This window comes from Pinus tabuliformis, chromosome 1_2 (genome assembly GCF_031772625.1).
Source record: "Pinus tabuliformis cultivar Carrire ecotype Pingquan chromosome 1_2, CPIR1, whole genome shotgun sequence".
Taxonomy (NCBI): Eukaryota; Viridiplantae; Streptophyta; class Pinopsida; order Pinales; family Pinaceae; genus Pinus; species Pinus tabuliformis.
In genome coordinates, this window is record NC_142298.1 from 1165919023 (window position 1) to 1165942585 (window position 23563).

At 41.0% G+C, this 23563-nt stretch overlaps 1 protein-coding gene across 2 annotated transcripts in view; it reads right to left on the bottom strand.

Annotated features, from left to right (window-relative positions):
- LOC149210365 (uncharacterized) overlaps positions 1-16477 on the bottom strand; it is a 229266-nt gene extending 212789 nt beyond the window's left edge. Inside the window, exon 1 of one of the 2 annotated variants that reach the window (XM_089396707.1) lies at positions 16172-16477. In XM_089396707.1, coding sequence (XP_089252833.1) covers positions 16172-16305 — 134 coding nt within the window. In that variant the 5' untranslated portion in view covers positions 16306-16477. The remainder of the gene's footprint in view (positions 1-16171) is intronic. The other variant, XM_089396708.1, reaches the window with a different exon arrangement.
- Between the last annotated feature and the right edge of the window lie 7086 nt (positions 16478-23563).

Genomic DNA, 23563 nt, shown 5'->3' on the forward strand with positions numbered 1-23563 from the left:
CATGAAGAATATGAGGCTATTATGAAGAATGATGTCTGGGATGTGGTCCCGAGACCGAAGGACAAATCTGTTGTCACCGCTAAATGGCTCTACAAGATTAAACATGGATCTGATGGGAGTGCTGAAAATTTTAAGGCAAGATTTGTTGCCCGTGGCTTCTCTCAAAAGGAAGGAATTGATTATGACGATATATTTGCACCTGTGGCTCGATATACCACCATCCGATCCATCATAGCCCTTGCTGCTACGCAAGGATGGAGTCTTCATCAGATGGATGTCAAGACCGCTTTTCTGCATGGTGCAATAAAGGAAGAGGTGTATATAGAACAACCTCTGGGATTTGAAGTTCAAGATCGAGACACTTATGTCTGCAGGTTGAAGAAAGCCCTCTATGGGTTAAAGCAAGCACCCAGAGCTTGGTATGAGAGGATGGATCGTTACTTGATGAAGTTGGGCTTCACTCGAAGCAATGCTGATCCAAACCTTTACTTTAAGGTTGAGGAAGGAAAGCCTCTCATTCTAGTGTTGTATGTGGACGACCTCTTCCTGACAGGTGATGACCCTCTCATTCATCAATGCAAGAGGGAGCTTGCTGCTGAGTTCGAGATGAAAGACCTAGGACTGATGCACTATTTCCTAGGCCTGGAGGTCTGGCAGAGACCTGGAGAGATTTTCCTTTCTCAAGGAAAGTATATTGTGAAGCTTCTAGAAAGATTTGGGATGGTGGACTGTAAGTCCGTGTCGACACCAATGGAACTCAACTTTAAGAAGTTGAGTGGCAGTGCTGCAGGGCCTATCTTGGCCAATCCTACTGAGTATCGTCAACTCATAGGAGTTTTGATGTTCTTAGTGAACACCCGTCCGGACATATGTTTTGCAGTGAATACTTTGAGTCAACAGATGGTTGAGCCTCATCATTTTCACTGGGTTGGTGCCAAGAATATTTTGAGATATCTTCGGGGCACGATAAACCATGGGCTGAGATACACTGCCGGGAGTGTGATACTCCGGGGATATACTGATGCCGATTGGGCTGGCAGTGTGGTGGATCGTAAGAGCACATCTGGATGCTGTTTCAATCTTGGTTCTGCTTCGATCTCATGGATGAGCAGGAAGCAGAAGTCAGTGGCTTTGAGCACCGCAGAGGCCGAATACATTGCTGCTAGTATGGCCTGTTGTGAAGCAGTTTGGTTGAGGAAGCTCTTTAGTGAGCTGTTCCAACATGTGCTAGATACCACTGTAATACTCTGTGATAATCAGAGTGGGATTCGTATGACTGAGAATCCTGTGTTCCACGACCGATCCAAGCATATTGATATCAGGTACCACTTTATCCAGGATATGGTACAGCGAGGCGCCGTAAGGCTCGATCATATAGGAACTGATGAGCAGGTCGCGGATATTCTCACTAAGCCCCTGGGGAAGGTCAAGTTCCTAACCTTCCGTGAGAGTCTTGGTGTCGTGGAAAGACCCTATGATGTGGGTCCTGTTGGACGATGAGCTCTGGGAGCTCTGGGGGGCTTTGGGGATAGCTTCTCGGAGCTATAAGCACTCATAATGCTTCTGCCCCACCCTTGTGATTATTGAGCTGGTTCGCCACTCATTTAATCTGTGCCCCGTATGCATCCTACCCATTGAGTTCAGGGCTCATGGGAAGTACCTCTCATTTGGCCAATGAGGTGTGGAAAAGCTAGAGACTATTAGCAAAGACTGATGGACGCATCAGAGATTGCCGTACTCTCTATCTAGGATGGCATGGTCCAACCACTTGATCTGGGATCAAGATTTGTGAGGTTTGGGACCTCTGGACTGATTATGTCAGTCAGGGAATGATGTCTTTGTGACTGACCCACTTCTGTTCTGAAATAAAGAAGCCAGCAAAGCAAGTTTCGGCGGGATGACTCACGATGTTAATTGCACTAATAGATGGAGTTCTCCCTAGTTGAGAGGGAGTGTTAAATTTGGACAACTAGGTCCAAACTCCATGTTCTGATGCTCAGATTAAGAGGCTAATATTTTTGTTGGATTCCTCTTTCTGAGAGGTGTAAAATCCATATAAAAATAGTCTTAATCCGATGAGCAGAACTTATATTTTGAATTTATTATTCTTAATAAATTATATGTGCAAGGTCAGCCAGTTTTGTAATGTAGGCTCACATGCCCAACAGATGTGTCACACACCCTCATTGATGGATATATATACAGGAAAAGTTGGAGAGAATTTGAACACAACACAACTCACATCTTCCTCTCTCATCCTAAAAAGTACGAGCTACCTGGAAGACGAATTTCAGTCACACGTGGGAAGGACGAAGAGGATTTTTCTGCTGCTAGGGTTTCGTAGAAGTTTGACCAGCGTTGACTTTGGTCAACGCTTGGTCCAAACAAGCTGAAAACTTGTGGGAGGTTCGATTTTTGAAGGCTGTACTACCTGGCACAAAAATCGAGGTCAAAGTGTTGACCGTTTTGCTACTGCGTTGACTTTTAGCTTGCTGCCCCTGCGTTGACTTTTCAGGACAGCGTTGACTTTTGTAGAACTGACTTGGGTTGACTCATCTACTGGTTGGAGGGTTGTTGTGACACATGCTGGGCTGGCTGACCAAAGGAGACTTTGTTGGTTGAAGCATCCTGTTGACCGCCGAAACGAACACATACATTTTTCTTGTTTCTGATTTGTCTTCTGTAAGATCTGCTTATATGTTCTATCTGCATTTTGCTTATCTACTTGTATGATTGCTGTGAGAAAAGTGAAATTGCTCTTAGCATAGAACATCTACAAAACTTTACAAAGGGCTATGATGTTTTCTTCATTAAGAAGAAAGTATACGTCAAACACCCGAGTTGGAAAAAGAAGGTACAGATCGGAGTCAAAAGTAACAGGTTGCAGCTAGAATCACCAATGGCACTGATAAGCAATAATGGAGAAATTTGCATGAACTATGGCACAGAAGGATGGGACATTTGCACCATGGGGCTCTGAGAATTCTCGGGAAAATTGTAACAGCAGTTCCAAATCTTAGTACTGAACGAGATGATGTATGCAGAGGGTGCGCTCTGGGCAAGGATGCCAAAGCAGCATTTTCTAGAAGTAACAATAGGGCCACGAGTGTATTAGGATTGATACACGCAGACATCTGCGGACCAATGTTCACAAAAGCTCTTAGTGGTGCCGAATACTTCGTAACCTTCATCGATGACCATTCCAAGAAGACTTGGATCTATTTTCTGAAAACCAAGGATGAGGTTTTCTGTCGATTCAAAGAGTTCAAGGCTCTAGTGGAGAATCTGACAGGAAAGAAAATAAAAGTGTTGCGCTCAGACAATGGTGGAGAGTATGTCGACAAGGACTTCAACGATTTTTGCACTAGGGAGGGCATTTGAAGAGAGTGGGCAGCTCCCTACAATCCGCAGCAAAATGGAGTAGCCGAAAGAAAGAACAAAACTACTACGGAAGCAACTAAGGCAATGATGTATGATCAGGATATGCCAAAACTCTTGTGGGCAAAAGCATGCAACATGGTAGTTTATGTCCAGAATAGAACTCCTCATAGGGCATTGGGCAAGATTACTCCAGAGCAGGTCTTCACCAGGAAGACACCCGAAGTTAGTCATTTCAGGATATCTGGGAATTTAGCATATTGCCGTATACCCGAGGAGAAGAGGAAGAACTTAGCTCAAACTGCAGAGAAAGGATATCTGAGAAACAACCAACAGATTTTCCTGAAAGCAGGCAAATGCTCAGTATGCACTATATTGAACGCATCTAATGCCATGGGGCATCTTTGTATTGTATTTCTAACCTTATGCCCTGTTGTTTCAGTAGTTTATTTTTAAGTAGATGTTTTTCATGTTATTAGGATACTTAATAAATGAAGAGCTTATATCTTTCCTGTGCTTAACGTTATATGGTCATTTTTGGATGGACGCTACTTATGTTATGTTGTGTGTTGTGTGGATGCAGATTCTGGATACTCACATTCCTCCGGTGCAGCAACGTGTCCCCAAGTAGAGCCAGATGTTGACAACTACACGTCAACGACCCATACCAGTACACCCCCTTTTTTCGCAAAAGGGATAGTGCCTGATCAATGTGTCTGTGTCGTACAACTATCATCATCAGTGTCACTTCCAAGATATAATGTAAACCCATTCTGCATGTATATGATGTAAATAATCTCAGCAGATATGTGTCATGTATGTAATTGCCTAAGTAAACCTACTTTTCTAGTGACGATCTACATTCCGGGAGGTTTTTTGTCTCACCGACCTATTCTCGGATGGTCGGCAGAGTTTTCCTTCAGTCTCACCCCAAAGTCGGAATGTATTTTGTCACTAGGATCTTAGGCGAGTCCTAGTGTTATAGATCGAGTCTATGTAAAAGTGATTTGGGAATAATCATAACTATTTGGTTAAGTTATTTTATTACAAATTGCTTGGTTAAGTTATTTTATTACAAGACTTTGGGGTTAATTTTTTGTCGGTGTTACTCTTCATGGAAATACTGTAAGATGTGTCATTTTCATGCATAAATTTCTTTTTAGCCATTGATGATAGCTTTTGAAGAGTGATTTGAGTACAGGTATCTTGCTCAATCGCTGGGGTTTAAGTGATAATCTAAATTTTGAATGTAATAGTAGGTATCTCTATTTATCTGAATTTTATTATCATTTTCTCGCTCTATTTTGATGGTTGAATTGAGTTTTGCAAGAAAGTCTTGATTTTTAGATCATCGGGCATTTGGGGAAGTTTTCAGTTGGACCAGCCAACTCTCGATCCGTGTTTTCTAAAGAGCCCAGTTTAATTTAATCCCAAGCTTATCATAAGATTTTTACTAGTGATGCATGAAGGGTTTTGAGCTAAGCACCTCATTTAAAATTTAAAAATTTAATTTTTTATGTGCTAAGTTGAAAATCTGGCTTTTGAGAGCCTTAGATTGTCAGATCTGGGAGCAGAGTTGGACTCACACTCCCTAGATCTGATAGATTTGCGATTCCTATGCATAGATCTATAGAAAAATTTGGTTTTCTGACTTGGGTTTCTGGGGTTTTAGTTTTTTATCAATGTATATATCGTTTGGGTGTTTCTTGTTGTCGTGCAGCTACAGATCTGAAGAAGAAAATTGTGTAGAGTCCAGATCTAGGCCCTAGAGGGTAAGATCTGGATCTCTAGGGTTCATCAACATCATTTTGTAGGGATATTATTCAAATTAATTTTGCAGTCTAAGGGTTCAAAGAGTTTTAAATCTGGAAAATTTTATAAGGGAAGATTTAAATTGAGATTTCTGGAAAATTTTTAAAGAGGTTTTGGGCCACCATTTTTGCAGATTGATTTGCTGCCTAGGTTTTTGGATTCACTGTGAAAATTTCGAAATTCTTTTTTTACAACCCTCGCTGCCTAAGCCTGCTGCAAAATCCGTCGTCGGTCCAGCTCCTCATCACCTGCAAGCTGCCATACCTGTACGCTGCCTCTATCATCCCTCTGCCTAGTTCCTTTTACCCTCGAATCCGCTGCCACAGCTCCACAATCTGTCCCTCTCTGCGGTCTCCATTCACGCTGTCTGCTCCAGTTGTCTGCTCTTCTCCAAGCATCCAGCAAACAAACCCTCCATTCGACCCTCATTCTCTCACTACTCTTCGACTGGCCACCTACACCCTGCGATTTCTCATCCTCTGGCATCCTCAAACCCTGTCTGCCAGCCCGCAACTATTCCTCTCGCTGCGTCTCCATCCTCCAAACGATGCCTACCCTGCCCCTCGCTACTCCTTTCTTGTTGTCTGTCTGCCCTCGATCCTCCTTCCTCGCTGCCCTGCCTTCTACTCTTCGACTGGCCACCTACACGCTGCATGCCCTCCTCGCTGCCTTCGAGCTCTCCTTCTGCCGCCGGACCTGCAGCTGCAAAACAACAAACACACTTATTCGATTTTTTTTATTTCCTGAGTTTCATATGTTTATATTTACTTTTAGGTTTTGTTTAGTTATGGTTAGCATTCGATTTTCTTTTTCTATTTCTTTTTTCATTTTTGTATTATATATACATTAGTTTAGAATTAGCATAAAAAAATTATTTTCAGTTCGATTTTGATTTGATTTATTTATAATTCATTTCGATTGGTTTCTTTATTTCATTTTTTTTTTTTATATTTTATTCTTGTTGTCGCATACTACTAAAATTAGGGCTAGTTGTTGCATAATCAAAATGTGGAATTGAGCATGTTTTAGCTAATTTAATGTATGGGCCAAAGTTATATGAATGAAATGTCCTAGAGATTATTTGTCTCGATAAGCTTGCATCCTTTACTTTGAAGTATAAATGCTTGAAGGTCACTTTTCTTTTCTTTCTCTCAACATTGGATGAAGTTGACTTTCTGGGCCTCCTTGATCAAGAAACCAAGTTCTTACTCATCATCATCCTTGACTACATATCCCCAAGTGAATTAGGCACTGATCCCTAAAAAAGGGTGGTCATCCCCTTCACCTTTTTCACCTTTTATCACTTTTTCCCAAGTCTAGCCCTCAAAGGTCACCTAGGTCATCAATTTCCCGAGAATTGACCCAAGGAAAAACTTTGATCTCCTACAGGCTACTGCGTTGGCGGGTCCCCTCCCTCTCCACCAAATTTGAGGCAATTCTAATAGTGGAATCTCCAGGAATCCCAAGCCCTAGCTCTAGGATCGAATTTTGCCTAGGCATCCCCAAGGCTAGACCTCAACATGATCAATTCAATCTTTTGAGGTAAATATTCTCATTTGGTCCTTTCCTTTCACCTTGTCCAAGATAGGAACATCATTGGTTGCTGCATTCCATCCCTGAACCTAGGTTGGGTCCACTTGGCCCCGTGTGGTCCCACTTCTCAATAAAGATTATTTATCAAGGACCATTTGGGAATCCAAGTTTCCCAAGGATTATAGGGATTGAGAACCTCGTCCGTAAGTCTATTCCTTCTCCCTCAACCCTCCAATCCTCACCCCTTACCCTTGGAAGACCAAGTCCCTTGCTTAAAGAGCAAGCAAGTTCCATTCTTCACTCCATCCTCATGAAAGGGTTTCTATAGCAACCTTCCACCTATTCATTAACATATACTTTACAAGTGATCCCTACACTATCGGGAGTCCTCCCATCAGTAAGTCCGTAAAGAGTAGGGAGACTTAACTGTGGTGACAGTGGGCTAAGCCTCCACCGTTGCCCTGAACCTAGCAGTTGCCCTCTTAGGAACCCTTTAGGTCCCCTGTTGGTTTGAGTGGTAACAAATCCAATAAAGAAAATCATAAGGTTGTTTATGGCACTATAAAAAGCCAAGCAATGAAGAAGGGTGTTAATCATCCTCTACTAAGGTCGATGCAAATGGATCCTCAAGCCTTAGATCATAAGCATCAATGCCATCATTCTTATAAGTGAAAGAATGGATCCTATCATACTATTAATGGAGATTCAATGTCTTATGGGAAGGGACCTCTGATGTTCAATAATGATCTAAATCCAATCCGAGATGGAGGCATGTAAGGCATTGGAAAGTTTCATGTTGGATTGCTTGTTGAACAAGTAAACGATACATAGCCCAAATCAATCTCTTCTATGGGTAAATAGTATCACTCACTCATGTATTCTCCACTGGAACTTGAAAGGGGTGTCTCTATACTCAATGAATAGAATAGAAAATTCTTGAATCACCCTCAAGTCCTTCAACTATGCATTTCTCTAGAACGAAGATGGGTGAAACATCTCTCAAGCAACAGATAATCAAAAAATCGATGTCAATGTATGAACCCCAATTTTTCCCAATGGCAAGGAGCCATATTACCTTCGTATTTAGAATTAATGAAGATAGTGACACAACAGAAGGTGAGATTTGGTTTTGGGAGACCTACCATCTAAAACTACATTTCTTGGAGCCACGATTTACTTCTCGAACCATGAAGGAAAATACAATCTCAAAATATAGTGAAACTTGTTCTAATACCACTATTAGACTGCTTAAAAATTTGAGATGAGCATGGAATTGCATTATCATTAAAATGATAAATATATAAATGCATGTTTATGACCATTGGATTCATACTCGAAGGTTTCTTGGACACCTGATGACAGTTCATATTCCTCATCATCAACCAAACAAATTAAGTGTCTAACAAATTATAGCAAAATCTAAAACTTATCTCTAAAGTGGGGGTCTAAAACAAACTGGCACTGTCTATTGGTTGAAGGAGTCGCAGGATCGAGCCAAAGTTGGTTCCTTTGTGTAGAGTGTATTGAGCAGTGTGTCAACGTCGAGCAGGTCAAGCGAGAGTGAGCCACAATCATGCCTCACTATCGCATCGTTTGTGCATCGGAGTCATGGGATCGAGCCAAGTTGGTTCCTCTGCATCAAGTGTCTGCATCGAGCAAGAGCAAGTTGCAATCGTTCCTCACTATCGACACCATCCGCGAGTCGGAGGAGCCACAAGATCAAGCCAAGCCACCACAAAAATTTGCACAACGTCGAACCACCATGCACTTGCAAGATTGAGCCGCCACTTTTGCAACACTAAACCTTCGTGCCATCGAGGAATTACATCCTCAAGCTTTTGGAACCACCGTGGAACTGCAAAGTCAAGCCACCACTAAACTGCAGCTATGAGAATTCCAACCAACATCTCGCTGTGACTTCCCTCAAGCCGTCGACTTGTCCTAAGCTGCCCCCTACTGCCATTGTTTTTGAAAAGGATCATCGTCACACAGTAAAGCAGGGGACTTCGAGGAATTGTGTTGAATATCAAAGGGTGATTTTACAGCTCATGGTGTGGGAATCTACCATGGGGTACACACCACCCTTAACTCCTTTGGGGGAGGTTTCGCAGGAAAGAACTACCTTCTACAATGGGGAGCGATTATATAGCCCTACAAATGTGGCATTAGAGCAAGATTTCTCTTTCTGGGCTTCCCAAGTTAAGAGCCTGTTTCAAAATGTGGATCTCCTAGAAGATGAGAATAAGCAACTCCACTCAAAGGTGATTAAGCTAAAACAATTGGTATCTAAAATAAAAGAACAGGAGAACATACACTTGCAAAAACCAATTGTGGAGTCCCCCTCATTCTAGTTAGAGCTCTTGAACCTCAAATAAGAGGTGAGGACACAACATGCTCTCTTTAAACAAGAGGCAGAAACATAACAACAGGTGCTCAACTCCTGGGTGGAAGTGGTCAAGAAGAGGGAACATCCCCAGCCCCCCCTCCCCCACTCATGATGGTTGAAGGGGTTGTGCAAATCAAGTTACATGAGGAACATCTCTATCAGTTTCAGGAGCTAAATCTAGAGTACCTGGACTTCCAGTTCCTATGGTCCCAGTAGATCCCCTACAAGTTGGCACCTCCTTCCTCCATGACACATTGGGCCTACATGATCTCTCTTTAGAGCGTGCATGGATGGGGCCCAATGCCACTCTTTTCCTCTGCTTCCAGACACTCGAGGATTGAATCAAAGCCCTTCACGAAAAGAAAAAATTGGCCACTCTCCTGCCCACTGAAAGGATCTTCCACAATGTTGACCTCACCAAAGCACAATAGGCAGAACTCAAACAAGCCAGAGACCAAGTAACAATTGCACAAAAAGAAAGGAAATGGCCAGTTATTCTGGAACTTATAGTTGTCATCCATAACTCGACCCCCCCGGTTATTCCCAGCCATGGACCAAATGACAGTCACATTCAAAAGGGGGGCAAGCCCACTATCTCATCGATTGTTGGAATTGTAATGGTGCATTTTGGTCTTCTCCAGATTCATTGTGTGATGTTATTGGTTCTCGTGATCTCCTTTTTCTCACGAAGACACATGCAAGGCCCATGCGAACCCCACCCCCAATCTCGGGGTATCATAGGATTTGGGCATGCAGACAGGAGACACGTTTTGAGAGAATTAGAGGCTCTAGGGGAGTTGCTTGCCTTGTACAGGACTCCCTTTGTAGTCGAGACTCGAGTTACCATGTTGTCTTCAGACGAGCACACTAGATTCTTGCAGGTCCGGCTACATCAAGACCGCTACCGACTTTGCAACAGCTACATTACAGTCTGTTACTTTCCCCTTGCCTCATCACCTTTCGCGACTCATAGGGAATTCGAGGGAGACTCATTCCTCAATCTCTACGAGGACATATCTCATTACTCTTCTCAAGGAGATGTAATTCTTTTGTGTGACTTCAACGCCTGAACCAGGAATAAACGGGTATCCCTTCACGACAAAGCTGAGGACGCTCTTTGCCACCATGAGATAGAACCAAAGTCAATTGGTCTTCACAAATGTTTCACAAGATGAGTATGGGCCCCTCACAAGTTAAGGGGGCATCTCTTATAGTTGGGCGAATCCCATGGGTTATTGATTCTAAACGGGCTCCCCTACTTCCCTAAATTAGGACATTTCACTTGTTTTCCCCATAGTAGGGGGGCCAAGTGTTGTGGATTATGCCTTGATCACCCATGCTCTCCTCCCACATATCCAACATCTCTCTGTTTCTCGCCTCCCTCTAGCAAATCATACCCTCCTCACTTTCCTCCTCTCTACTCCCCCTCTTCCTGCTACATTCATCACCTTCCAAACCACCTCAAAACCCCCCTATAGCACTTTTTGTCTCGATAGAGATTATGCCCCTTTATACACAACCTGTCTCGAAGAACTACTCCCCCCATCTCTCATTTTAAAGCCTTGAAAATTGCCACAACCAAGTATGAGTTACTCTCAAGAGCCCTTATGGAAGTCGCCCTGGGCTCTTACCCCTATTCGACTCACAAGTACACTCATAAGCCCACTCTTAGCTATTGTCCCATGAACCGATGATATGATGAAGATTGCAAAGCTCTCCAAAAGCAACTTCACTTTGCCCTCACACATGATCCCTCTGCCTCACCTTCTCTCTAGATATCCCACCATAAACTCCTTCACCATAAAAAGCATATATTTCTCTCCCAAAGGAGAAAAGAGCTTTGTGAGGCCCTCCATCGCTCCCCTAAGGCCTTTTGTTGTACCCTTTTCCCCATGCATTGAACTATCCCACCTGAATTGGATTCCATAACCATGTTTTCACACACTACCTCCCTCTATGACATTCCCAGGAAACCTCGAATCCATGTCCCCCCCCCCCCTTCCTGCCACCTTTTCTCAGAATTGGACATTAGGAGGGCAGCCAAAGCTCTGAACACTAGCAAAGTTATTGACGAAGAAGGCCTTTAGGCGAAATTCCTATAGCATGGCAGTAAGTCCCTCGAATCCTATCTTGCCGATCTTTTTAACCAAGCGCTTTGCTATGGTTTTCCTCCTGCCTGAAACAGACCCATCATCCATCCTATCCACAATTCTGCCAACATTTTGGATCCAAATAACTACCGAACTATTATGGTGGGTCATACATTCTCCAAGCTTTACACCATTATTCTACATCAGTGGCTTTCTGAAGAGCTAGAGCGATGAAGTCTCAGAGCTAGGGACAAGCAAGTTTCTGTGCAAACTACCAGATGATTGACCACATATTTACACTCCAAGCATGAGAGTCTACAACTACTTTGTCAACTTTCGAAAAGCATTCAACACAATGCTGAGGGAGGCACTATTTTAGAGGTTGTGACATTAGGATTTCCAAAACTCTCTTAGCAGCCATCATGAGATTGTACGGGTTTGTTATTGAAGGCCTAAAGATGGCACATGGCCTTTTAGATTTCATTCAAAGTACCAATGGTGTTAAGCAAGGATGCCCTCTCTTGCCTACCCTCTTCGGAATTTATATTGACAAGTTGGGGTCTTTCCTCCAAGAACATTTTCAGGAGGGGGATGGTTGCCTTCTTCATTAGGTGTTGATCTCTCTACTCCTTTTTGTTGACAACTTGGTTTCATTGGCCTCTACCCCTGAGGGCCTACCGAGACAACCGAATGCCCTAGGCAATTATTGTGACATTCAACAATTGAAGGTCAACCTAGGTAAGACTAAGTTTATGATCTTCAATGCATCCAAGAGCTCTATTATAGACCTGCATTTTTATTTTCGAGGAGAAGAGATTGAGATCATCACATATTATATTTACCTGGGACTGAAGTTCACAGGGCCTTATTTTGGCGTGAGACAAACCCTCTAGCCCCATCTCCACACATGATATGGCTTTCTTGCCCTCATCAGGAGACAATGGGTCCAGAGTCAATTTTGGGACATCTTGTCCAAACTCCACCTCATGGACGCAATTATTCGACCTACAATTCGTTATGGCTTTGAGATCTAGGGGCCAAGTTTGGTTCAGACAGATTTGGCTCAGTCGAAGAGAGTCTAGACCTTGCTTCTCAGATGCATCATATGATGCAAAAATACAGTTCCATAGTCTATTATCCAAGCAGATTCCGGGGCCCATCCGTTCCCCTTAAGGTCATCTCCTGCCTAGTCTCTTTCCTTCACAGAGTTAGATCTCTCTGGGATTCTACGGTGGGGAGAGAGCTTTACCCCTACCTAGCACTTTGCTCCTTAGAGGCCCTCACTTCAGATCAATCAACAGGTCGTACTCAAGGGTGGTTCTCTGAGGCATCCCAACTCCTCCAATCTATGGCCATTTCCATTTCCCATGAGCACCTCCCCCAATTCAAATTCTCTCTTGATGCACCAAGCCATCTTCTATCGACTAAATAGGTATTGAATCAGTCCATTAAGGAGGATATCTATCAATTATCCACTCAAGTCACATGGATTTCACCTCCAACGGCCCTTGGTCCGAAGATACCTTTCTATTTGAAGCATTTCTTAGAGCTATAAGATGGCCTCATCGTCCAGCCCCCTTACTTGTGTCAGCATTGGACACACCCACTTAAGATACCCCTGGGGCAACTTCGTGTAGGCCTCGAATTATCTTAGAGTCGAGACAAACCATCATATTCCTCAATCAGACAAAATTTGCCAGGTTTGCCATCTACAAGAGCCGAAAACTGAGTGGCACCTCATCTTTAGGTGCCCTATTTATTATGAGACCAGGTGACATTTCCATTGTCTCTACAAGGATTCCAAGGGCTCCCTCTCTACTTTTTTCGATACCAGGACCAGAGATGCCTAGCCCTCTTTATTAGGGATATATTTACCTACGGATCTCAACTCTTACATGCCTCGACACACCTTGGGATTTCTAGAACTATAACTCTTACTTCCAGGATGTTTCGTCTGATCGAAACAATAAGCAACATGCAGAGCTTCAATATGCAGCATATGGGGGAAGGGCGAGACCTCGGGATTCACTACAACCCCCCCTTTACGAGATGGACAAGTATATTTGAGACCGGACCGTAGATGCAATACCATGCTTTAGTCGGCCTATCCTCAAAGAGTCAAAGGGAATGGTTCGAGACCAGCTCGCCATACCTCCTCCCAATCATAGAACAATGGACAGAGATACTCAATAGCTTCTTCCTTCCATCCTTGGATGTTAGGAGTAACCCTCGGTCCTATACTCCCCCCCGGGATCATACAATTGGATTTCCCTATAGTTTCGGAGGACGCGGACAAGGAGAGATTGCCTTCCTCACCTCCCTCGCCATTAGCCATCAAATCCAGGAGATGTTGACCTCATTGGCCTCATCTTCAACTTCCCTTCATTTCTTTGGAGTTACACAGTCCAGCGATAGACATAATTCGTACTTCTCATTTTTGGTCATTTCATGTGATTTTATACATTCTCTAATTGTACCTTTATTTCATTTCAGACTTATTTTAGTCATATTTTGGTCTTTTTAGCTTTGGAGTTATAATGGAGTCACATTTGCACTCCACGTGCCTTGTATTTACAGTGGATATATCTTTTAGTCGCATTAACTGACTCTTGCGGTCACCCGAGGTCATTAATAAAACTATCTTATCTTATCTTTCAACATTTATTGACTTGGATGTTTTAGGCCTAGAGTTAGAAAGAGTTTGGAATAATTTGAATAATACAAAGTGACATTTTGAGTACATTTTTCAGCCACTTTCTAGGGCTGATGTATAGGGTTTTAGATGTTGTTATATAATCTTTTATTGCAGAAATTTGTTGTAATTTCATCTCTATGTTACTCTCATAATAGCCCTTTATTTTTGGATTTAGCATCATCAATTCTAGGGCTCTTTGTTGTTGCTGCTATAAACTGGCATATTGCTGCAATTTCTTATTTTACAAATCAGTTTACTACAGAATTGTGTAATTTCTTGATTGTGTGTGTTTAGGGGCCTTACTTGAGCTCATATTGGTTGACCTAAGCCTTTAGAACAACCATAAGATCCTTTGAACTCAAATTTGGAAATTACATTCCGAAACCACCATAAACCCTAATTGATTTATCCTCTTGTTTGGTGGTAGTGGAAGTAGAAGCCCTAAGGGGGCTCTTGACTTGGTTTGGCCAGGCCATTATATCCCTAAGATCTACTAGGGAAGCCTCCTTTGTGTTGGATTCTATCCATCACTAAACTGAGGAGAGAAGTTGCTAAGGTGACAATAGTGAATCTCCCGTGTTACCCATTGTCTTAGTCAACTAGTGAAGCTTTGCACTAGGGTGCAAAAAATTTTTGTCGCAAGGCCAAAAGTGCTAGGGTGTTCCGTTAAGGGAGTCATACATCAAAATGTATCATCAACCATCCAATGATCGTAGGGGCTCCTCTATTAGTATGAAAGGTAAAGCAATCACCAAGACAACCAAAGCACCAATGTCATCTAGCCATCAATGACTACATCACCAATAACCTCATCAAATGTGATCACAACCCGTGGGTCATCCAAAGAGCAACCCATAAACCTGCCTTTGTGATGAGAATCGCAATAGAGAAAAAAATCATGGGTGCAGACCTTCTGCAAAATGAGGGATAACAGGTTAGACCCATTGTCCCAGCATTTGCACCCTATAAATTTGGAGGATACATGAACATTTGACCAGGAGGTAATTGTAAAGAACATATATTTTGAATTCTAACTATATTGGCCGTGTAATCTTAAATCCCAATGGATTTAAACAGATATTTCACTTTCCAGGTTAAGCCATTTCTAGTTGCTACAGATAGTGTATTTGAGGAGAGGTGTTTTGGAACATAGTTACCAGGTTCAAAAAGTTTGGTAGTTTCAGGTAGGCAAAGGTTCAGAAAAGTTTGGGATTTTGACAAAAGTTTGAAAGGTTCTCAAAAAGGTTTGGAAATATGGAACATTTAAAATGATATATACCATTCAGAAATACAAATAATCACATAGAACACATAATATAAAACATATACACAAAAAATAGTTTTATTTGGCTTCTAAAATGATTTCTTAGGTTTTTTTTCCTTGTATTTTTTGGTACATTTAGAGGATTGTTCTGGACCAATTCTGCTGGTTCAAAAGAATTAGAGTCCTACCGTATCTTAGCCAGATCCAACCTAACCTGGAAATTATGAATTATAGAGTGGTGGGCTGTGTCACCAGGACCACTATGAGTGAAATTTTGAGCGGCTCAACCACAACAATCGAAAATTCAGCGGCCAGCGTGGACCGTCCAATCTACACAGTGAAAACGTGGGTGCCTAATAAGCACAGAGTTACTTTCAAGCCCTAACGTTTGCCACATTTTATTTTGAGCTGAACCACAACAATCGAAAATTCAGCGGCCAGCGTGGACTTCCGAATCGACGGTGAATACGTGGGTGCCAATAAGCACGAAGTTGCTTTCAAGCCCTAAACTTTGCCAGCTCAAAATAAAATGTGCTTTGAATGAAAGTTCGCTGAACGGATTAAGCCGATCCACTTCAATTAAATTATAATTAAAGGCAGGTATAATAATAGCTATCATTAAAAACCCTTTAAAGGTTTCACCGTTGGGTATCTGAACACTGAAATGGCGTCTATCGATTCATATATCCATAATAGATGCGAATTTATATAAAACACGCACACGCTCGTCCAGTTCAACCAGGCTACAACTGGGATTTGCTTCACATTGTGTATTTTCGTGGGTTTATGCAGTAATTATATCTGATTACTTTATGTTACCTATCATCCTCCACTTATTTATAACCCCGCAATAAACCCACTTTCTTCCTTCCAAATTCTCACATAAAGCAGACAGTACTAGAAATATATAAATTCCAGGGCTTAAAAGAAAAAATGAAATTACCAAGATGTTAAAGAACTTAAATCATAATGAAAGCGTGCCATTGGTACAGAATAAGCACATTAGTACTCACACTAAATCAAAAATACGAAGCTCTGGGCCAACAGCAACCACCACGGACTTGTTCAGAGGATGTAGAGCAATGAGTGCAGGCGCCACCTCCTTAATGGTGCAATCTTCAGGAGCGTCGACTAAGTCTTCTTCCATCAGATGAGCAGCAAACTTCAGTGCTTATGAAGTATGGTGACAAACGCTGTCGGTAAAGCGCTGGTAGGATCGTGGAGGACGATTATGGAAGCGATGAATATCCACTGAATATATACATATAGCTTAGGCACACAACCTTGGTCGGAAGTAAATATTATTACAAACTATAGTGTCAATCAAAATCCACATTTAAAAATGGGTAAACAAGGGGATCGAAATTTGTAAACGTTGGATAATTCGATTGGAGAAAGATTTTACGAGAATAGAAGTTCAAACGGTAGGGAGAAGAGATGTTTTAAAGTTATTTAATAAAAAATTATTAATTAAAATATTTTCATTTATTTTAAAATATTTAATTTCTCTAGAGCTGGAATTAAGATAAATTGTATTTTAAAAAATTATATTTTCCTAGAAGCAATTAAAATGAATTTTTATATTATATTTGTAATAAAGTAAATTTAAATTTGATTAATAGTGTTATTTGTATATTTATAATGAACTAGTGTATATAGTAGTTGATTTATAATTAGCTTTTTAATTTAGATGTTTTGTTTTACTATTTATTTATTTGTTTTTATTTATTTTTAATTAATTATTTTATATTATATAGTATATAAATGAGATGAAAAAAAAAATTAAGTTGAGAGGTGTTCTAGAAGATAGGTTGTTTTATAATATTTTAAATATTGCTTGATAATGTCTTATTTTATTATTTTATATTCGCATAAAAATAATAATAAAATAAAAAAAATAAAAGTGTAATTTTTGCATAATTAAAATTATAAAAAGGAGAGACAAAAAATGGAGCAAAACAGAATAGGGTTTATCTCTGCGAAAATGGCGATTTGGGAGTGGTCGCCATGTTCTATCCTTTGGTCAGCTCGCTTGGCAACAAGGAAGCCGATGCTCTGGGTCGATGGAGGCTCCAGTTTCTCAAATGGGGTTTAGCTAATGAACCAGTTCGGAGGGAACAAACTCGGTGGCTCTATTGCTTTCGTTTTTGTTATTTTTTGGGGTCCATAATTGTCGGCTCCTACAGGATGGAATGGTTGCAGCGGCTGTGTTGGATGGTTCAACGAACAGCAAGGAATGCACTCACCCCAACGCACAATGCATTTGATTTTCGTCGGATAGGTGACTCGGTCCCCTGGCATGGCCTGCATCTAACTGTTGGCTTAGCAATGGGGAGTGGAACAACTGGGGGAAGGATTAGACAGTTGGGCCACTGGGTTATCGGCGTTGCGGTGAAGGCTAGACCATTGACTCTACAACGACTGTGCAATGTCATTGTGGGGGGTGGATGGAGCTCTTCATCCGGCTAGCTGCTTCCTGAACCATCTGCTACCGAAAGCTACCTAGAGTGCCCACCTTTTTCACAAAGATTCATGAAAAACTGCCCTCCCATGCCTCGGCCAGTTCGGAATTTGAATTATGGACCGTATGGGGGGGTCCAAAAAACTTTCTTCGCGATCAAGAGCACTCCCTGGCCCTCTACATCGTTCAGGCTACCCACCTTAGAGTGGTCTATCGAGCATAATAGGGACATTAGCTCCCGGAACCAGGTCTACAGATCTCTGAAGGAGTTCCCACATACTCCACTGCATTGCGATGCACCTAAAGCTGCATGACTCAGCCATCTCCATACGGAAACTGAACCCCCAATTTTGGTAATTTCTTATCGATTTCAAATTATTATTAAAACCCCTTCGGGGAGGTCTATTTTGGTTTGGGTTCTCGCAACAGACTCTGTTTTGCATCTGAAGAATATCATCTCCCAACATATTGGATATCATGTTGGTTTACAACATCTAATATTTGGGGGCTGAGCACTATAGGACCCCAAACCCTTGAAGGACTACAATATTTTATCAGTGTCTACTATAACACTCAACCTGAGGCTACGAGGTGGCGTTGCGGCCTTCAGTAAAACAAAACATATAGGAGGAGGCATTGGGAGTAGTTCAAAAAAAAACACAGAAACACATGAGAAGCACAAAAATGGAGGAATTTCTTTCAAGAATATCCTACAAGGAAAAACACTCCTACAGCAACACCAAGGCAAGCTGGAACTGAACCCAGTCCATATATTGTGGAGCAACTAAATTATATACCATAATCAAATATAGATATACCAGAAACAGATGAGCATTGTAATAAATTTGAATCATAAGCTATTATTTGTCGATTCAAATGTTTTTGGCAAAAGCTTGTTTAGCTATTTCATTAGATATTCACAAACTGGACTACTCACTGTGAAATTCAACTCTATTCCAAGGAGTTCTTCATTGTGAACTTCCCTTCATCATAGGCAAGAGACATTATACTATAGGAAGGATCATGGTTCTGGGGATCCACGGGCCTCTTTATCACACCGTGGTTTCCGAAATTCGATGCAAATACTATGGTTGTATCCGAGATGCTAGCTTGAGTTAATTTGCAAATCTCCCATTACATTTATGGGACCTACATGTCCTTGCTAGTATCTGCAACACCATTGGGAGATATATTAAAATGGACACACAAAGACTGGAGGAAAGTGTTTTCACTTTCGCACGAATCTTTATGGAAGTAGATCCCATCAAAGGCTTGCCGGATCGTATACAACTGAATCACAAACAACGGAGCTAGACACAGATACTAGATTATGAAAATATGACACTAAGATGCAGAATTTGCCCGCAAACAGGTCACTTACAAAATATGTGTCCTGAAGCCAAAAAAGATATTCAAAGAAACAAGAAAACAGGGAAACAACCCAAGGGTTGGCAATTTCCCCCACAATACACTAATGAGGAGGAGGAAGTTGTTGCAAAAGCTCCCATACCCAATGAGAACAATCAGACGAACAAAGAACCAGAAGAACAAGAGTTAACACTACAAGATCCTATGGAATTACAACCGACAAAGATACTAGATACAATGGATTCCATTGGATCCAAATGACTACATACATCAGACAACTCAGATTCTGATAAGGAAAATCCTCGACCTGAAGTTGTCAATTTGCTTGCACTTGTATCTTCGATGCGACACAAGGGGAGTGGCGCAAGGTTGAGAAAAAAAAGGGAGAAAAGCATGATTTTTCTCCCCTGATTGTACATTAGTTTGCTTTCATCGAACTTCTGATCTGCACTCATCGACTTGCCGATGAAATGTGCCTTAGCATATGCAACATGTAATTTTGTTTTCATTAATAAAATTACGATTTTCTTTGGGAGAAAATTTAAATTATAAAAATAAAAAATAAAAAAAAATAAAAAAAATATATATTTATATATATATATATATATATATATATATATATAATTAATAATTTTAATTTTAACTATATAATTATAAAATTAAATAAACTAAATTATGTATGGGTTTTTCTATGATATTCTTCTTCAGTGTAGCTTATTTAATAATTGTAGTTTTAACTATATAATCAAAAAGTTAAATAATTAATTACTCTAATGTGCTCCTCCCGCTCAGGAATTTTTTTTTTAAATATGAGCGCGCCCTTTCCCTTGGCATCGGGGGCCTCATGCTCTCGGTGCGTCCTGCCCTACATCTGGGCTCATGACGGCTCCTCCGGAACCTCCTTTAAATGGCGACCCAGTCCTAGTCTCATCCTCTGAAACTTCTGCTCATTAGGGAGAAAACGCAAAAGATTTTGCCTCTTTGCTCTCCTCCTTAGGTCCCTCACGAACCAGAACTTCTATATCTAAGTTTGTGAAGAAAATATATGAAATACCTGAAATAATACTACATCCTTCCCTTCCTCGTCGTGTTGCTCTTTCTCTCTCTGAGCGAGGACTGGTTGGACAGTTCACTGGCCTTTGGCCATCTCCCCGCTCTGTTCTTAAGTGGGTAGAAATAAACTAGGCCTCCTCCATCAAAGGGAAAATCTCAATAAGGTTTTGTGGTAGAGGATACTACACATTTCATTTTGAAACAAAAGATGACGGAGATCTAATCTTCAGAAATGGCCCATATTTCATGGATTCAAGGGGTCTATATCTTAAAAGGTGGACTCTGAATTTCAATCCAAAGCTGGATGTGTCGAATGCAGTGCCATTTTGGGTGAGGCTTCCCCATCTACCACTTCATTATTGGGGAGATGAATCAGTTAAAGCAATAGGAAATACAATTGGAAAATACATTGAGATAAGTGAGGCAAAGCAAAATATGCATGCATGCGCAAGATATGTGTGGAAGTCGACCTGGGGAAAGGGCTACCGAAAGCAATCAAGATCAAAGTAGATAGCTGGTTGCACACTCAACAGTTGGAATATGAAAAAATCCCATTCAAATTCAAGGTATGTCATGAATATAGTCGTTTCGCTAATAAATGCTCTAAAAGCAAGAAATGAAAGAAACAGAAATGGAGAGCAAGTTAAGAAGAAAAAGACAACTAATAAAACCTCCATCCAACCTTCTCCTGCCTCCCTTCTTCATTCTAATATTCCTCCTCATTCTTCCGCTTCTACTCCCTCTATTCATGTTCCATCTAACTCCTATCTTCCCTCCCCCCCCTCTCTTCTTTAAGGTTTGTGTCTATTCCCCCTCCCCTCTCCTCTGCTCTCTTGGTTTCAAACCCCTTCAGTCCTCTTGAGGACTCTGATCTTCCCTCCTCCCTATCCCGCTCCTCCCCCCTTCCCTTCTATTCCCTCCCCTACCTTTCCCATTCTCTCCCTTAGCCCTCCTCCTCCCTCCTTTGATCGAATAATCACACAAACTTTGTCTAAAGATCTTCTCACCTCTCTTGACCATCCAAAAAGAACTAGAAGGAAATCCAACAGAGAAATCAGAGATGAAGTTCTTCCAAGGAAATGGCATTGGGCACCCAACAACCTCTAGACACTTTCTTAGAAAAAAATCAAAGAAAAAAATGTCCATCCCACAAGAGGGAAAGGTCCTTCTACCCACAATCCAAAGTGATAATGAATATAGTCTCTTAGAATTGCAGAGGAATGGGAAGTGTGCTAAAACATAGTGCAATGAAAGATTTAATTGCATTGGATAAACTTGATATTCTTATGGTCTAGGATACAAATATAAGTGAAAAGTAATTAGAGAAAATGACCCAAAAAATAAGAAGTTATGAAGGAACATCAATACCAGCAGTTGGAGCTTCGGGAGGAATATGTACATTATAGAAAACAGAGAAATAGGAGTTGGTTCAGAAAATGAAAGAGCATCATTGGATAAAAACAAACATGAAAAACAAAATAACAAAAGAGATATATTGCATCATTAATGTTTATGCCCCAAACCATTACAAAGACAAGGAAGTTTGTTGGAATACTTTAAAAAATTATCTCTTGCAGGTTCAAAACAACAACATAATAATAGGAGGAGTGTTATAGACATTTTTGGGCACTACAACCCCAAGCATGAAATGTCCATAAACCAAGGGCTCCTAAGTCCCTAAAAGTGTTGTTCTAACCCCTAAAGGAACAAGGTCAACTGATTACAGCTTCTTCCAGAAACTTCTCCTATGACACTTGCCACTCTGAATTCGACCAAGGATGAGTAAGAGATCATCAATCTCCAAGTGGAAGCAAGAACTATCAGAGGGAAGACACTAATCAAATCACAAGCTGACTCATCTCCCTTACAAATATCTATATATGGATCCCTCATCCCAGAGATCCAGAGGCTGGAATTTTGCATATTGTAAGGAATTGTTGTTGGTTTCTTGAGACAACATTAGATTGTTGGGTGATCTAAGCTTTGTATGAGGTGAAGAGGGGCTTCCTTGCTGAGAGGATGATGCTGGGTCAGAACAACTGGTTGTAACTCCCCTAGGCTCTTTCTTGTTTATCAATAAAAGCTATTCAAGTTTTCCTCCATACTCTTGTGTCATTCATGTTTGCTGCATTTGTATGGTCAATTTACATTTGATCCTAGATTGTTTATGATTATAGATCCATGTTCTTGTATAGTGTTATGCTACTATGATCTTACAGGTACTTTGTGAAGCTGGGCATGCAAGGGAACAAGTAGCGAAAGACTATCAAGAGAGAGAGGAATCGAACTAGGAGATTAGCGCAAGACAGAGGTTGGTCTTCTTTGTTCTTCTCTCATCTATACTTCATAAAGGAGAAACGAAAGTAGCTTTACTTTGTTTGTTTCTAAGGTAGCTATCACACCTTAGTGGGATAAGCAGTTCTATGTAGACACTTTTCCCTGTAACAAAATGGCGACTCCATTGGGGACGAATTAGTTTGTTTGTTTATCTTCCTTGTTGTCTATTTCATAAACTTACAGACAGAGCCTGAAGTCGAGCCAGGTAGCTTTTGAACTGCATTTGTTGTGCAAATGCAAAGTAGATAAATGCCGCTTCAGTCAATCTCCCGGATTTGTTTATGATTTAAACAACTGATTCACAAACTCTCTGATTGCCCCTTGTGGTAGCTCTTAGATCCTCCTTAGATCTACCCTTGATTGTTGCATTACTGATTACCATTTGCTCGGCCAAAACCCATGAACTGAACTGAAAACTGTGACCTAGAACCCAAGCAAAGTCTCGTCTCTGGCCCAGCGCAGGTACTGTCCTGTGAATCTGAAATTCAGCGCACTTCCCGAGTGTAGTAGGTGCGTTGCATTTCAAATTCCCTGTGTTACAGGTGCGCTGATCAGACTAGGCATTGTCCAGTTTTGGTTCCTGTGATTCATTCTTTCCAGTTCTATTCATGAATTTTGTTGCCTGTGATCAGTATATCTATGTTTGAAACCCCTTTTCCTTGTTGTTATTCCGCCTCCTTTGTACGAAAGAACTGTAAATGTTTTTGTGTATTTGTTGAGTCATTTTCAGTTCTCCTTTGCAAAAGTAACGTAATCGTATTGTCATCCTTTTATTTGAAAGCGTTGCAAGTGTCGTTTTCAGTCATAGGAAAGAGTTTGCTTGCTGTAGATAGTCGATTATCCTATTACTATTGTATTTGGTCTGAATTTGTAATTTTTCTAGTGTCGAAAGCAAGTATTCATTTCTAAATCGTAAAATGTTGTGATTTCCTCCATTTTTTGATTTCGAAAAGAAACTTGTTGATAATTGTCGCTTCAAAAGTAATTCAGATTTTTGCATTAGCTTTCTTTTCTCCATTCACATACTAAGAAAGCCGAAAACAAATACATGCATGTGCATTTGCATTTAGACTATTTGATTGGTTTGATTTAGGAAAGTGCATTTAGAATGTGCTCTTTGCTCTTTGTGAAAGAATACTGTCTCTCTTTCCTTAGTAGCTAGGATTTTCATTGCACAAAGAAGATA